At 46.4% G+C, this 17,829-nt stretch overlaps 1 protein-coding gene across 2 annotated transcripts; it reads right to left on the bottom strand.

The window, feature by feature from the left end:
* Positions 1–212: 212 nt before the first annotated feature.
* fbxw8 (F-box and WD repeat domain containing 8) lies at positions 213–17,556 on the bottom strand. 2 transcript variants are annotated; one of them, XM_023828936.2, is made up of 11 exons: positions 17,069–17,556; positions 16,878–16,982; positions 16,331–16,495; positions 16,149–16,237; positions 13,666–13,823; positions 11,495–11,691; positions 10,937–11,149; positions 5,102–5,229; positions 2,957–3,130; positions 2,441–2,557; positions 213–1,785 (listed from the first exon to the last, which is right to left on the bottom strand). In XM_023828936.2, the coding sequence occupies exons 1-11, from the start codon at positions 17,408–17,410 to the stop codon at positions 1,620–1,622; spliced, it is 1,854 nt and encodes a 617-aa protein (XP_023684704.2). In that variant the 5' UTR covers positions 17,411–17,556; the 3' UTR covers positions 213–1,619. The 2 variants fall into 2 exon arrangements, with proteins under 2 accessions (XP_023684704.2, XP_023684705.2); XM_023828937.2 differs by having other exon boundaries at positions 17,061–17,259.
* Positions 17,557–17,829: the final 273 nt, after the last annotated feature.

Genomic DNA, 17,829 nt, shown 5'->3' with positions numbered 1-17,829 from the left:
GTCGAGTGACTGGAAATGACGCAAGATCATAAATATCTACCTAAGTGTTTTATCACAGATTAATTCACTAAGTAATATTATTAATGATAGTCAGTACATTTTAAAGTTCATTTTCATAGGGTGTACCCAAGTGATTATGTCAGCAAACGTGATAAGCAATCCTCCTTATGTGGTCGCGAGCCTCATCTTCCTCAGACCTCCCAAGAGTAGGATTTCACCCAAAGCTTTCGCATATCTTAAATTTATTTGGGCAAGAAGTCAAAAAAAAATTACCATCATCCTGTCCAGGGTGCATTCCAGCCCGATTAGACTCCAGGGACCCGTGTTACCCTCACCCCAACATGGATAGAAGATGGATGAATATGTACATTCTTAGGAAATATTAGTTTAATGCCACAACATTTAGTTCAGGTGTGAACTTCACCTGTGCAGGAATTTCAGCCATGGGTATTTTGATTTGAAGCACATAAACACTCCCAACAAAATTCAGAGGTGCCTATCCACCAATCAGCTGTTCTGCACACTGTCACATGACCTCCAGTGTGTGCGAGGCAGTGAGCTTGCCTCTTACCCTCTGAAGGACTGCATGTGGCATATATGTTGGTAAGTATGGACAGGTAATTATCGGCCTCAGAAGTTGGCCGGCCCAGGCTTTTTTTATTTGATTGGTATTGGCTATTGCAGCCGGGTCCAAAGCCTGATCTATTTAATTTCCCACAGCCGGTTCATTTACATCAGTTTCGCAGATTGTAAGGTTCCGTCACAAGCTGCAGTTAACCAGTGGCACAGGGCTTCAAACTACAAACTGCTGAGATGTCAGCCAGGTGGAAATTCTTTAAATTGGAAACTCAACGTAGCCCAATCGCTGCTTGCGATGTTTACAGCGCCATCTTTTCGGGGGAAGGCAGCAACAGCGCGTCGGATCTAATTAGGCACCTGCAGAAATCATAAGGAAGAATACTGCAGAATCATGAGGCTTACTCAGATGATCGGGGTACCAAAACAATGGATCGGGATATCCCTCTGTCGGAAGTGAAAATCATTCATCCGCCCTGAAAAGCCAAAATGCTTCAGGTGTGATGCTTAACACTGCCCTGTTCAATCATAACTCACTTCAACTAACTATACAACAACAGAGAGGAAAAGAAATTCAAATATACAATCAACCTTGTACATATTTTACATTTCCACTGTCATAACAGGGGTGTATGTATCACTTCCAGGAGATAGGGGACAGCAGGTTACAAAGACCACACTCCATCCTCACTGTGCATCTGGAACATAAATCATTGTAACTCGCTCTTATTTCACTCTCACTGGTGGGGGTGATGGTTTAAAGGTACCTGACCAAACTTTGTACATGCATTTTGACATTTCATTATTACACAATTATCTTATCTTACAAGCCATGTGACCGATAAAACGGGTTTTGTAAAAGATTAACCAGAAGAGAATATATATATATATATATATATGTTGAAAATGATCACTGTTAAAAACATCATATGTATAAAAAGATGAGAACTTATTAGAAATACAGTATAATGAACATTACAGTAGGATGTACTGTCCCAACCCAGCACCCAGCCTCCGTTTGTCACCGTGGTGACAGAGTGACATCACAGGGCACCGCGGGAGCCTGCAATGGCGTCGTACGGCATAGCCAGACTGATGTTGTAGTTGTAACCAGCATCCTCTGTGTAGTCAGAACGACAGATGGGCAGCACATGGTCCGGCACGGCGGTGTCCTCCGAGAAGTCGTAAAGGTAGACCACACCCCTGTGCCTGCAATCGGGCCAGACCGAAAAGCAAACATTCAGTCTGGCAACCATCACCTACCACAGGTTTGCTTATTGGTACAGCTGCACTGGCCGCAAATCAAGTCATGGCAAACGCTTCTGTTTTTGGGAATCTCTTCGGATTATAGACACTCAACATTAAGAAGAAGAGCAGAGATACCAAACATGTATGCAGCAGAGTTTTCTCTTAGAGCTCTTAAATGCTGCAGGTCTTTGGTTCAAGTCCAGAGTATACAGCTTTGATTAAGTTATAATTTAAGGTAAGATAAAGGAATTAAACATGCAAGGACTGGGATGGGCGTGGTGAGTCAAAGTAAGGCGATGAGTCAAAGCACTATTGCACAACTGCAGAAGCTGCTATTTTTAGAGGCATCCATGTATCCTAGTGAGAGTCACGGTACAAGGCTGACCGCTGCCTTTGCCATGCTATATGCTACACGATGTCCATTTGTCCTAGAATGCGTCTCCTGAGTAATTTTTAAATCATTTATAATTAAATATTTAGAGTTTTCATTGAAGAGGTCACTCCATATGAATGAAACTTTCAAGCTACCCTATACAAGGACATTAGAGAGTTTATTGGGCAGTTACTTGACTAGAAAGTTAGTAGCGTGAGCGAACACAGCGGGCAGGTCAGTAACCTGCGGTGGGCAGTCAGGTCGTCGTCAGTGATGCAGGCCCCTCGAGGAGTCTTCTCTTCAGGAATGTTGGCCGTCACCAGCCGGCTGGTGCCGAACCTGACATGCCTCACGGGGTGCCTGCAGACAGACAGGGGCCGTAGGTGGGGGCGCGGAGACCAGGACCACAGACTGAGAACGCACCGGTTGGTTACAGGTTCTCACACAGAAAGACAACAGGCACCCTGCCTTCTGAGTCCGATACAACACATACAGGCTTCATGAACATCACATGAAGGTTACTGGGCTACAGCCTGAACAGGAAGGGTTCGATTTAGCTGTGTTTACGAGATCTGTGACCATCTGGTTCAAGTTATTGGTATGTTAAATCTTTCTGTATTGTTCACAGGGTTAATTGCAGCCAGTTTTGTTGCTGTGATGTGATGTGTAAGAAATAACTCCTACCATAACACAATGATAGTGAATTTCCTCTAATTAATTAACCAGTTAATTACTAATAGCTTGGCTGGTTGACCTAACCTGTTGTGCATCTCCCACAATTTTGTTCTCATCCTCATCTCCCAGACGCAGACCAGGCCTTCTCCACCCCCGCTCACAATCTTCCAGTCGTCCGCCTGGATGGTGGTCACCCCCAGCTGGTGAGCGTACAGCGATGCAACTGAGGAGCCGCAGCGCAGGTCGAAGACGCGGACCCTGGAAAACCCAACCGTATGAGGGGGTTTGGTGAGTGCAGTGCCATGGGGGGCTTGGATGGGGGGAGGGGCGGTCAGCATGTACGCGAAGGACATCAGCTCAGCGCCTCAAAGATCTCATTGCTTGAGTCATCTTTATACGACTTGCGATATATGTCAGGGGCTGTGTGGGCGGACGGAGCGGCTAATCTCCAGTGTCAATAAAGCAGGGCTCCAAACCAAGGACGCTGGCTAAACGAGCCACAAGTGGCTCGATGGATTTGCCTCCCATCTGCTCTCATGAATTTTTATTGGACAGCCATGACGCCAGAAAATGACTTCAAGCAAAGAGCCTTCCAAAGTTCATTACCGAAACCTAATCTCATTTGTGGCACTAAGATTTAATTTCTGCTTTAAGAAATTAAGCGAATGCTGGGCTTCCCAAGCGCCCCGGGGGGTGGCGGGGGGGGTATTCCTAAGGACAGCACACTTTGTGAAAGGACAGCAGGGGGTGGGGGGGGGGGTTAAAAGTTATTAGTCTCGCCACCATAAATCTAACGCTGCGACGAAACCCGATTTCCACCGACATGACGGTAAACAACCCACTTCTCATTAATCAAGATAACGATTCTCCCGCACAGGACGGTGACAGGCAGCCCCGAGAGGCTCCTTGTCTTCAAAGGGTAGCTATAGCTGAAGACAGTTTTCCGACAGAAAAGAAAAACCACAGTCATTGACAATGGACAGACGGCCTGCTATGAATCAACGTCATGGCTATTAATGGCTGGAATGTCCAACAGTCAGGACACCGATGCGTGCCGGGCAGGATGAAGTTTACCGCTGAGATGCTCGGCCATCGGCAGCGAGTCTTTTGTCTCCCGTGATCGTGGGGCTCATTTGCGTCCCTTTTCCCTCCTTGTTGAGACGATGCCCACACGGCTTCACGCAGAGCTCCCTAACAGACACCCCTCTCGGAGCTGTCGCGCGTAGTCAGGGGGCGAAAAAGCAGACCGACATAACGGCAAACCACAAATTGGCCCTGGCCTTTGGCCATTCCGACTCAAGGCCATGGCAACTCCGGCCCATTCTCCTCGTCTTCCTTTGTTCCCCGTCTAAGAGCCGTTCCAAATGGCCAAGGCTAACCTGGCTTTCAGGTCCGTAATCAGTAAAATGGACAAAGGGGGCGGGAATTGGGGGCTTTCGTGCTTAATCCGCCTGCTCAGGGAAGGTGGACGATCACTAAAAGCTGCCCCCGTTTCAGGGTGACGCAGGGTCTCCCAGCTTTGGCTCCCCAATATATTTGGGGGGAGGTGGCTCATCCTCCACGGCAGGCCAAGCGAGCGTCTCTGCCAAACGCCATCCTGCCTCCTGTCACTAGCACCGGGGGGGGAAGGGGGGGTGGGTTCTTTTCTTCGGCCTGCAGATGTGAGGGGGCACGAGGAGCTTGAAGGCAGAGCCGCTGGACAGAGATTGCCTCGCTTTTCTGTTCCAGCCGTACCTCGTCTCCCCCGTAGGTAATGAACGGGGGGGAAAAAAAACCATTATAAAAGAAAAAAAAAGAAACAAAATAGAAACACTTTCAGCAATGAGTTTTCAATCCGCCTGAGCGCCACTTGGATTCCGCACTGCGGCGAATTTATTTATTTATTTTCCTTTTTCTCTCCATTTTTTGCTCAAGACCAATTTTCTGCTCCTTTGTTTCCCATTCCAACCCCAACCCCCCCCCCCCCCCCCCCCCCGCTGATGGCTGAAGGGTTCGATTCATTGATTTTTTTTCTGCGTGGACTCAGCGCCAGTTCAACCCAGACCACCCAATTTCTGTGGACGTTTCCCCTTTTCCTCTTCCTGCGATTTAAAGGTGCCTACATCCCCATCTGAATGTGAAGAACGGGACGCAGCCTCCTGGGCTGTATGGAGGAGAAAGCCAGGGCCGCGGGCTGTATTGGGAGACATTAGCAGCTACAGAAACATAACAGTCGGTTCACCCCAGTACCTCTGGTCCTTGTTTCCACACACTAGTAGGTGGTCAGGGGCGTCCCTCAGGTTGATGCAGGTAAAGTCACCCACGGCGTTCCCCACCGTCACTTCCGATTGGCCCGTCAGTAAGCTGTACACCTGGATCTGGGAGAAGGAGCAACCTTTCAAATTCGCGGTGTCAGACATGAACAAAACCTCCGAAAGCCAACCAGCTGCCGCAGACTTAAATCACATCAGACACCAAAGGCCATTTTAAAGCTCTTATGTAACATATACTAAAGCACCCCCCCTCCAATATCTACAAATCGTCCAGAAACCCCTGAACCAAATGCATACAAGAACCCTGTGTAGATGTGCAGGCCAGCACAATGTCCGACCAGACTCATGACACCTGAAAGCAAAAAATAAAGAACAGTTGTCCGATTCTACAGCCGGAGGGTGGGGGGCGTAATACATTAAATCATACAGAAAGACCATCATCTTCATGACTGGAATGTTCTGGCACTTTAATCAGCAGGTCTCTCCCTTGTCAGCAATGTCGCAACAGCACAAACACAAACTGATAGATGATGCTCAGCCAGTTTTATGGCCGTTTTCCTTCAAAGCCCTACACTCAGCCTGCAGTGATCTGGACAGATACGTCTGTATTTGCCACCAGGAGTTTCCTCCGGATGGATTCCAAGTTTCATATGTATGAGAATAAATTGTCTCTTTGTTTTGGCACAGTTCAAAAAACCAACAATGGAAAACAGGAGAATAGGATAGCAAAAAAAGGGATGCGACACAAATTATTAGCGAGCGGCGAAAAAGCGAGCAAAGGAAGGGGATGGGGGCCGCCATTGGGCATGATGTCAGCGTTGAGACGGTGCCAGCTGTTTGTGTGTCACGTTTGGAGCGGTCGCATGTAACCGTGTGCTGCACCACGGCAAGCCAAACACCCCACAGGACTTCAAAATGGCTGCACTGATGGGGTGGGCCAATCCAGGAAGGGGATTCTTCCTGCTCTTACCGTAAATCCTGACTGCCTAACCAAACAAAATGTCGATATGGTGCATTCATTATTCCGAAAAAATATTGAATAAAATTCAAATAAACATTAAAAGTGTGGGACAGTTTCAGGGAGCAAAAGTGTGTTGATGAATGGATTCAATTCATGTACATATGGAGGCAATTTAAAAAATTCTTGTATCCATGTTCCAGTCGCTTCTCCCAGTCAGAGTTACAGGGGGCTTGAAGCCTATCCCAGTCAACACAGGGAACATGGCAGGCGTGCACCCTGGATCGAGGGTCAGTCTATCACAGGGCACACACTAGTGACACATACACAGAACAGAGATGAGATTCAAAGCCCCAACCCCAGAGGAGTGAGCCACCATGCTGCCCCGCAAGTGTCTCCACAAGCACATCACAACCATTCAAGCTTAAAGGAACTTCTGCACTAGACTAACGGGGTCCTCGTTCCAGTAAGGACTTCATAGACAAGGCGCTATATACCGCTATCGATCTGTTCAATCTGGGCTCAGTCTTCATGTTCACACAAGGAACCAGCAGCAGCAAATCTTCCAAATAAAGCACGACAGCTAGCGAGATCGTGCCGGGTGACCTCCGAGAGTGCCATGTCACCTCTTTCCATTTACATCTCACTTTTTAATTACACCCAGGTCTTATGCAAATGTGTCATCTGCTACTGTACATATAAACATTTATTCATTTGACACACCGGTCACTATACTACTACACTGCTAATTGAACACCAATTTTGGTTATTTATAATTATTGCTTAATGTTTTGTCTGCATGTCCCCTGTCACCGCAGTCTTGGACTTAGGAAAACAAGCATTTCATCACACACTGTGCTAAATACAACCGTGTTTGTCAAAACTCAGTAAAATCTACTCTGGTAACCCGTGTGTGTCCATTTTCTGACCAGCTGGTCATCCATCCGTCCCCCAAAACCGTTTATCCGTAAAGATAACTCACACCGCTCTCGCTGCACAAAGAAGTGCTTCTTGGAGACGGCTCTTATTACCTTAACACGTTTTAATGAGGCATATGGTGTCTCGTTAAACGTGCTGAAAAACACACTCGGCTGCGTGTCAGCCCCGCCCGAGCCCGGCTGCTAATTTTCGCTTCACCTCGCGGCACACGAACGTTGTTAAAAAATGCTCAGGAACCCGCAGTCGAGAAGCGCAGCTCCATCGATCCGACATGAATTCATCTCTAGCATTAATTAGGTGGGTGTGTGTGTGTGTTTATGTGTGTGTGTGAGTGTGTGTGGGGGAGGGAGGTAGGTAATGATTTGGCATAACAAGGAGAGACATGGCAGAGTCTGGGTGAGGACTTAAAATACTGACTGCCTACACAATGCACAGGGACAGATATATTTAATTTTTGCAACTAATGAGTATTTTTCTATCGATTAATCAATCAACTATTTTACCAATTGGTCGATTAATCTGAACAATTAAATTTCCTGCATGTAAATGTAGATGATGTACACCGGCTTTCCAGCACTATATATGGACATTATTTTCGCCTACAATTCAATAAGCAAATTTTGTAGTATGCAAAAATTCACGAGATGCTTATTGTGACGCCTAAAAATTAGTAATCTGTATAAATTCAGCATATCCTTATAGTTATTAAATTCCGTTAGCGGAGTGCCACATGCTACTGTTTTGGTAAATCATGGAAGCGATAAGCACTGAAGTGGTGGTGAAGAAAGGGGCAGATCAGCAGCCACATCATCCTTTGAAAGAGGAGATATTGTGGATAAAGAAGGTAAAAAGATGTTGGTGGCATGTTTTTTTTGTAAATATAGTTTTCATTTTTATTTCACTTCACAAATTATTTTCTTTTATTTAGTTTTTAGTTAGTTATCCATTTTTGTTTCAGCTTTAGCGTACGATAATAACACTGGTCCCAACCATGAGTGACATGAGGCCTGAGCTATAGCCACAAGTATTTTAGCCCCGATCAAAAAAAAAAAAGAAGAAGTAAAGCCCCAGGTATACACACACACACACACACACACACACACAAGAGCTGGGCGGTATGACCAAAAATTTATATCACGGTATTTTTCAAAGTTATATCGGTTTCACAGTATACGACGGTATTTTTTTTTAAAGTATGACTGGGCATATACCACATTTTACAGGACACATTTTTGTTTTACATTTTTGCATTGTTCCCACATTAACTATATTATTTTATTATTAGCCATTGCGCCTATCCGCTACCTTAATGATAACATACGGCTAACGTGTTTGTTGGCTAACTGCTTATAGATAAACAGCTAATGTTAAGGGCCAAGTTAACATTTTTGATGTGTTTCATAGTTAAGTGTTGCTGGAACGTGAGCTTTACTGACCTCGTGAAATTTCTCATAAAGAGAAGATGCTTCGCCAGGTTTGACGTGCTACTTGACTTCGTCGCCACAACTCTGTAGAACGGTTTGCATAGAGGCTTATCGACATCCTTAGCCTTTCCATGCTCGTCTGCAAAATACTTCCAAGCGGCACTTTTGCGTTTTTTTTTTTTTAAACTAAAGCAGCTTGCAAAGTGCCTTCAACTGCAGCATATCCCATGATCGGCCAACTCGGTATGTGTGTGTTAACCTGCGCAAATGCGCTCAGCGGCTATTGAGAGGAGGGGAATGGGCTGCGCGAGTGTGTGCGTGTGCATGCGTGCACGCGCACCTGCACTGTAGTGGTGCTGTGTGAAGTGTGGTGAATGAGGCAAAAATCTCACAGTTGGTATCAATGTGGTGAAAATGAGTATCTAATCATATACTAATTTTTAATATCGATTAGTATCTGAGAATTGATTTTTTGACAACCCCAGTATCTCATTATTTTCAACTCCAGCGTCAGCTATATCTTCCATTTCTGATCTTTCTTGGTACATTTTTAGCGGTGCAGCAGTGAAAAAGGTCCCCCCCCCCCCCCCCCTTAAACAGTTTCCAGCTGCGCCACTTTCTGAACGTTGTTTAGGCTATTTAAACCGGGATTGCGGTATAAAAAAAAATCATATCATAACAATAATAAAAACGGTTTTCGGTATGAACCGGTTTACCGCCCAGCACTAACACACACACACACACACACACACAGGTCACTCACCAGAAGAGAGGGATCAGTAAAAGAGGTCAGAGTGGCTAAATAAATTTCACCGGGATACTTACCATTAACATAAAAATACATCTAACTCACAGCTCATACCAGCAACCAGCTTTCAAAATGTTTACCCTTCCATGAAGTTACACTAATATCTCACTTAATTAGTACTTTAGATTCAGCCGGACAGTTAATGGTAACCAATTATTTCAGCAGTTTTCACATCTACCACACTCATATCTGAAGTGGTAATTGTGTCAGCGGTGTGTGTGTCAACACATTAATTAGTGAAAACAAGAATAATATGAAACACACACCCAAAGACATGAAAATGACAGCCCCCCCCCCTCCCCTCCCCTCTGGGCTTTGAACCCATAACCTTCTGCTCACGATTCAGATTTGCAAGTCAACTGCTAGACGATGCAGGGCAGATAATAAGAGCGAGAGAAGGCTCACTTCAGACACGAACAACAGCATCTGGCAGCGTGACATTTTACCCAGAGAACAAAAATAACAACAAAAGCCTTGGAAGATGCGAGGCCAATAAGGCCACATCACCAAAGTACCATTTAACGGCACAGACGCCATCTGAGGCCTCTCATCTCACCACCAGGGCGGCGTCACCTTCACCTTCACTTGAAAGGAATGCTCGCCTCGGGATGCGAGGTTCGGGAATGATGTCTCTTTGTGGGACAGACAGCACAGGATCAACTCTGACAATAGAGTGCTTTGGTCCTCTGTATGCTTCCGAAAGGACCCCCACATTTACGACAAGGGTGAAAGATGTAATCGTGATTAAATCTGCATTAATGGGATGGCAGTAATGAGGTTTTGGATGCAGAAAGAGCTATATAAAGCTTTCGGGATGATTAAATGCAGCATCGTTTGGGAGAGCGCTAAAAGGCGAAACAAACAGCCACTTAGGGAATGTAAGAATGGACCACGGCTGGGGTAATCATGTGCGATGTCCAGAGGGAGCAGCTATTCCTGTGCCTGGTCCCCATTCCCTAGCGTTCCACAGTCCTCTGGGATCAGGACACACAGCACACTGCAAGGCTCCAGACTAACTTTTGTTGTACCACTCATGCTACTTTCTCAGTTGGTTTAAGCAGTACATGACTTGGTTGCGCCCCGTTTTAATTTCCTGGTGCAGCATGATATTAATCAATGACCTTGCATGCTGATGAATAGCTGTCCTAATCTGCCGGGCGTAGTTTTTGTATTTTTGAAAAATTGACAGTGACTCAAGACTTGATGCAGTAACTGTATTTGCAATCTGATCACTAGCTTTTAACCTAACTGTCATCACCACGTGTGTCTGTCTTGGGACCCTCTCTTTGGCTCCCCTTCCCATCAGCCTCCTCATTTTTTTTTTTTAATAATCAGCTATAAACCGCTTCCTTTAAGGAACATATAAACACCACAATTAAAGGGATTGTCTGTGAGTTTCATCATCAGCACGTGTAAACATACGTACCCCCATACTATTAATTAAGCACACTAAGCCAGGGTAGAAGAAGAAAAAAAAATCACTTTCAATCACAATTCGTTAACGCAGTGCCCGTGTTGGAGCAAAACATCCTAATGATTATCATTCACTCGCGCAGATGCGACCACGTGAAATTTTAACTCATACACTCTCAATAAATGGATGCATTTTGGTTACAGCCTGGAAGCCTGCACCGGCAGCTCCAGCCCAGCAGGGGGCAGCGTGACCACTGCCCTCCAACCCACCTTGTTGCCCCCGTCGCTCACGGCCCAGCCGTGCCTCTTCACGCCCAAAGCCACATGTGATGGGGTCACGTCCAAGCAGGTGACGGGGTGCCCGTAGACCGAGTGGAGCAGGCTGGGCTCCCGCTCCGGCCCTAGCAGGTACACGCTCTCCCCGGCGGCCGCCACGGCCAGGGGGGCCTCCCGCCGCTTGGGAACAAGCAGGAGAGACTCTACCTGCACCCAGAGGAGATGCACAACGAGAAACAATAGAGTCATTTGAGAGACCCTCTCTCCCCATTGGGTAGAAAGCCCAGAATAACAGAATTGTGGGTAAACATATACAACGACTGTGAGGCAGAAGACACAAAATCAACAGTCCAGAATGATCTCAAAGGAGCAGATTAAGACTCGCACATAAACCACACACACTTGTACAGCATTCAACACTCAGACAGCTTGCGGTTTGGTTATCACCCCAGTTAAAGCTAAAGTTACAGCTAAAGTCTGGGTCTTGGTTATTATGGTCTGAAACCGCGATAGAGACTAATGGTAGAATTGAGAGGCTGGTGCTGGACTCACAGGTTTCGGAAGCTCGGCCTGACACAGCGTTGTCCAGCAGCCTCCATCCAGCGGACCATCCACACGTACCTGCGGGCCAGAGGCGGTCGCCACAGCGGCGCCCTCCGAGCCCAAGGCCACGTTCTGAACCTTCTGAAGGTGCTGATAAAGATGGACGGGCTCCTGACCAGTCTCTGTGCTCCACACGTTCACGAGGCCTTGAACACAGATGGAGAAACATCGTCAAAGCCTCAGCATCATTTGGACAGGTGGGGGCAAGGTGGACTGGGGCAAACCCAGTAAAACCAGAAAAACCACATATGATGAACTGCTATTCTTGTACACCAGGGGCTTAACCTTTCAATGACAGCAGAGCAGTTTATGTTGTACAACAATGTCCAGTATGATGTACTGACCAGGTGCGGGGGGAGAGGTGTTAGGGGTAAGGACTAGTTTGTTCCCAGATGCAATCAGAACACGTGAAGGACAGGCTAAAATTAAGGCATGACAAGATAGAGTTTATTCGTGTAAATTAACCAACCCCTCCGCAAAACTACTAGTGTTCCACGGTCTGTGGTTGGAAACCTTTCTGTAAAATAAATTTAAAATATTATCCTTTAAAATACACATTAAACCCAGTCAAAACTATAAATGTATTATTCTTCCAACAATTGAATACAATATTGTGAAGATGATTTGAAATAGCACATCATATTAAGCAAAGCCTGAAAAATCCTGGAGGGAATTAATTAAACGCTATCATTAGGCATCTCGAAGAGTCTATGCTGAACATCATTGCGTAAACAAGCCTTTGCACACAAAACATGTGATTCTAAAATTATTCTACAGAGACGACAAACAGCCGGAGTCGGACAGAGGGGTGACAAGAGCAAACGCACTGTCTGGGTGGGGGAGCCTGCTCTCTTATGAACCATGTACATTTCACTTGCTGCCCCATTTTGCTGGACACATCATGATCTGATGCCCCCAGTGGCCATATTTAAACCTTGCAACACCAACACTGATACCACATTTAATACCAGAAAGCCATGCCCTTCTACATCCTGTAACACACAGATGATGTAAGTGTGGAGAGGGATCTAGACTGAACAAAAGGGTTATCACCACCCATTAAGGCGGGAAAAACAGCAAAATAGAGATGTCAGTTATTGTTTGATGCAAATATCACAATTTATGTGTTGGCAGGGAATTTTAAAGAAGATGACTCCTCAGAAACTCTCACCATCCCTCTCGGCTTTGCTTTTGTAGCTCAAGGCACATACCGAATCAGGCTAAACTTGAAATTTTTCAATTGATAGCCATTGTTTATTAATGCCTTTCATCTCCCAAGCGACCGCCTGACTAAATTTAAGATAAATGAGAGAGGTTTTGGTGAAGGCGTACCAAAGGTTCGATGACACATGTCCGGCCCAGATTCTGCGGCGCATAAACAAAATCGCAAAGCACGTTAACTGTTAAACCCAGCCGAACGTGATTAAACGACTCGTGATAAATTGTCTTGACAGAATCCAGGGCCGGTTATAATTTGGCACACCAGGCCTGCCGTTCCATATGGTTGGGGCTCTGTTTTTTGCCAGAGCATTAGTTTGAAAATTCGAGATTAATTATTGGGCAGGACTCCCAAAGCGCGCCTTCATTTCCGCCAAGGCCGACGAGGAGAACCGCCCATCCGGAGTGGAGCCACAGACGGTTAGAGGAAGCCGAGTCGTACCGTCACTCGTAAAAAGATAAATCAGGAAACAAGGTGGATCCATAGCGATGATCAGCGGACCAGGCCAAGTCAGGTCCCTGCCATAGCAGCAGGGGGTTACAGGCAGCCGATCGACACGTTATGTGATAACAAGACACTGTGTCTTTCCGTTCCTGCAAAGGTGTTCCGTCTCCTGGCTCTGGATGACTTCTACTGGACGGGATCCACGAAACGCACACAGAGAGGGTTCGTTATCTGGCCATCTGATACACGCCGATGAGGTGAAAAAGAAGTTAACAACAGCAGCTCTCAGCTGACCCAAACGACGACTGACATCTTTGCTAAAGGCAGTTTAAAACCTGCCTGACGCAGGTCATCACCAAAGTGGTGACTTCAGAGGGCCCATCTTATTTCCAGCAGATGGGTACTGTACTCAATTCAAGTTTGAAGAAAGAAAAGAAAGAAAGAAAGGCTCCCTCACCATCTTTGTAAGCGGCCACCGCCACGACCTCGTTGACTTTCACCTGGCTGACATGCGAAAATGGGCCGTCCCCGGCGATCACATGACTGGGCCGCAGGTATGAGGTCCGGGAGTCCCAGTAGAGGGTGTCCCACAGCCGGATGTCCCCGGAGGTGTATCTGCACATTGCATGGGGACACGGGCGTGTCACTGAGGTCTAAACACATCCACCGCCCTTGTTCCTGCTGATGTGTTCAGAGTCTGCATAATAACCATCTGTAGGTACAGAGATCATCATGAGATATACTAGCTGGTGCAAGTGAATGTTACACTTGTATTGAATTCATTAAATCAATTTTAAATTTAACGCATTTAAAATCTGGTTGTGACAACATAATTTTTACAGTACTGTTTTTTTTTTTTTAAAGGAGTGGTTACCTGTATGCTTCCTTTGGTCACATATGTTCTTTTGTTTTGAACAAAACTATCAGACAAAATTTTGGGTACGTAAGACCCCAGGGCCATTAGAAAGGGGGGGGGGGAGGGAGAAAAGCACAGCTGAATGGTGCCGAGAATGAGTTCATTCTTTGCTCCCGAGAAGGAGCCGGGCTCATTTCAGACACAAAGGCATGACAACCCAATCCCGTCGCGCCACACGCGGGGCCCACTCCAGGCGGCTGCCAATCCTGCGACACGGGAGAAACTCACACGACGCCGACAAATTTACATAGCAAACAAGCTGATGCTACATTAGCACAGCCGAACAAAGCGGGCGCGCCAATTTTCCTCGCCATGCCAAGCATTAAAAAGGTGAGGTAATTCATTTGGTCCATTTTGTGTGTCCTTTTGTGTTTTCAAGTGTTTGTCTTGTCTTTGTGCGCGTGTCTGTGCCTGTGTGTGTGTGTGTGTGTGTGTGTGTGTGTGTGGTTGTGTGTACGCGCTTGTGCGTTTGGGCTCCACGCATTCGATACCTCTCTCCGGAAAAGAGGCTGGCGGCCGAGTCCCGCGTGGCTGCACCCCATGCCCCCCCCCCAGCTGCCTCGGGCAGAGAGAGACGCCTCGCTGGACCGGACTCAAGCGCGGCACAGGCTGGGCTGCTGGAAGCAGGACGCAGCTGCTGCCAGTGGAAACCTTCACCCAGCAGCTCCCCATCCTCGCTCCCCCTCCCCCCTCGTCACCGTTTTAACCGCTATGTCCCTTAAGCAGAAAAAAGGACCTCAAACCCCCTACCCCCACCCCGGACATCTAAAGAGAGCCAAAAAAAAAAACAGTGCCAGGCTCTAAGTTTACAAACACAGATCAGATGGCCACCAGGATGTAAAGGGGGGGGGGGGGGGGCTGTTTAACAAATACTCCCCCCACCCCATTTTATATTTCATATACAGGACACAGCTTACAAACACTCCAACGACGGCCAATGCTGTTTCTGAGTTATAGTCATACTCAGCTTTGACCAGTCCCTGACTACATAAACACCAGACTTTCTCGCTCCATGCTGTTAGGAATTACGTAAGTTCTACCAAATAAACTTCAGAAGCCAATAGAGGGTGTCAGACACCAACAGCTACAGAAAAAAATGAAGAGACCACTAAGAGATATTTTTTTAAAAGCAGCATTTCTTAAATCCTGGTTTAATCTTGGTTCTGCTGGCAAAATGTTACACTGCAAGTCAGGCTGCTACCAGGAACCAGCCAGGATCTACCAGGTACCAGCCAGGTAGAGGGCAGAAGTGACATTCTAATGCCAGAGATGACCATTAACTTATCCGAAAGTGCCTCATAAATCAGAGAATAACCTCAAGTGACCTTCAGCAGGAATGGGAAACATTAAGTGCAGGTGTGAAGTGCACTGCTAGGACAGTTCATATCAGGCTCCTAGAAGCAGGACTGAAGTCCCATAAAGCAAGGAGGAAGCCCTTCATTAATGAGAGACAGTGAAGAACCAGGCTGCAGTTTGCAAAAACATGTGTATTTTACACAGGCACATACCCATAAATTGATAAATGAGTGAAACTAAAAATGTTGCTGTGGTTTCTTAATTTTTTCCAAAGCTGTAACCAATATTATTGTGTGTATAATGGGGGCACGCATGGGTGCAGGGGCTTGGTGCTCTTCGTTCCTTTTAAATTTTGTTGCTCTGATGATCACTTTGCTAACAAAAAGTGCACACCTATGACCATGTGAGATAACATGCCCTGTGATTGACCGCTCTCCCGTCTGCAACGTTTCCAGTCTCACACCCCGTGCTCCCAGGAATTATGTCTGGGTGACTGGCACCACACCTGGCAAAGCAGCTAATGAAGATGGAGCAATGGCAGAATGGTGGCATGCAAGCATATTCCACTAATCATTTATTTCATCATCCTCTCTCCAAATCTGTATGTAACACGGGGCCTCAGCAGGGCTGTGCTTGAGAGGCAAAGGCTCCTTCGCCAATCCCTAAATCAACAGAATAAGGTGTCTGCACCCATCACAGTCAGACAGGATCAGAGTGTGTCCCCTTACCCGGCGATGACCAAGTCATCACAGGAGCTCACGTCACACAGGACCCTGCCAAGCTCATACTGAAGGTTACTGATGGTGCCGATGCGATTCTGTCGATCAGAAAAATTTACATAATTTAGGCCCAGGCATGTCTTGACCCAGTATTTCTCTGTGGCATTTTCGACGGGTCTGGACTACTGTACCTTCCAGTTGTAGCGCAGAGTATCTTCAGCCTTCTTGCAGTCGCGCAAAGTGCTCTTCCAGCAGGGGGAGTCATTAACACCAGCCCCACTGTGATACCCCGCTTTCAAACACAACCTGTACCAAAGGACCTCATCTTCAGCTAGGACCTTCCACGTTTTGCTTACCTATAACAGCAACAATAGGGTGACAGGGCTAATGACAACTTAAAAATAATTGCTATATATAACCAGGGTGGCCAACTTAGGTCTGCTGGCTGACATGACATTTTCCAATTTGAGACAAGTCTGCACACATATGCACACGCATTTACATGCGAGTAACAGTTTTATTACCTTGTAATTAGTCTGTAGGGTTTGCAAACTGCCCCAAAGCTTTTTATGCAACTAAGTTTAGATTTATAATGGAACAATAAAGATTTGATATGAGATTTCTTGCGTGAGCCTGAGAATCTTATGCCAGATGCATGAAAGTTGGCAACGCTTATATAACTGGACTCAACAGTGCATGCAGTAACACAGCATTTGCAAATGAAACCATCGGGTTTACCTGAGCACACCGTCCCAGGTCGGTCCTGTTGAGATACTGGAATATCTTCAGTGCCAGTTCATAAGGCAGGTCCACATCAAAGAAGGGAATGTCATTCATTTCATTCTGCAAAATTGAATACATAAATAGGAGCACCGATCACTGCACTTTTACTACTAAGATTCGATTATTTAATGTCACTACCGTCTCACCAGGTCCTCGATCAGCTGCTGCACTAAAGCATCGTTCCTGGGCTGCCTGCATGGAGGCTCCTCCGCAGAGCTGCTCCTCTGCCTCTTCCTCCGGCTCGTTGTAGCCTGGGTCTCATACCTCGGCGGACTAACCCACCCCTCCTGCCGGCCTGCCGCCGCGGACGCGCAGTCCGACCGCGTATCCCCCAGCAATAGCCAGCTACGTCCATCAGCTCCCGGCTCCCTAACGCCATCATTTGGGTTCCCGTCAACCCCGTTTACATCACCAGGCCGCTCCGCCGGCCGGTATAGCAGCTCACTTTTCCAGTGTTCTAGGAACGCTTCAAGATCTTCATTTTCCATGTCATGCGTTAAAAAACTATAAATCGATGCTAAACGCGATCATATTTCGCGTTTGACCACAGATCAAACGATGGATTAGCTAGTTAGCATTAGCCGTGTTCCGTAAATACGTCCAGTCCTTAAAGCTCTCCGACTGGAACACTTGTTGGACTATTAATTGTTCCGCATTTTTAGCTGTACATTAAAACCATACCGCATTTGCGTATTAAACTGGTCTCGTATGATATTAATATTGAACAAAGACTGTTTAAAAAGATTTATCGGTTTTCTTTGGTAAAATAAAACAACGTTTCTGAATAAAGTCGTTTCTGATGCATACTAATTATGCTGTTTACAGCGAAAATAGCCATCATACGTAATATTAGTAACATCGGGGATATATGCACTAAGGCAGTGAGGGTTTATGTATGTAGCTTGCC

Source organism: Paramormyrops kingsleyae, chromosome 2, assembly GCF_048594095.1.
Source record: "Paramormyrops kingsleyae isolate MSU_618 chromosome 2, PKINGS_0.4, whole genome shotgun sequence".
Taxonomy (NCBI): domain Eukaryota; kingdom Metazoa; phylum Chordata; class Actinopteri; order Osteoglossiformes; family Mormyridae; genus Paramormyrops; species Paramormyrops kingsleyae.
This window is presented reverse-complemented; position numbering and strand designations above follow the sequence as displayed.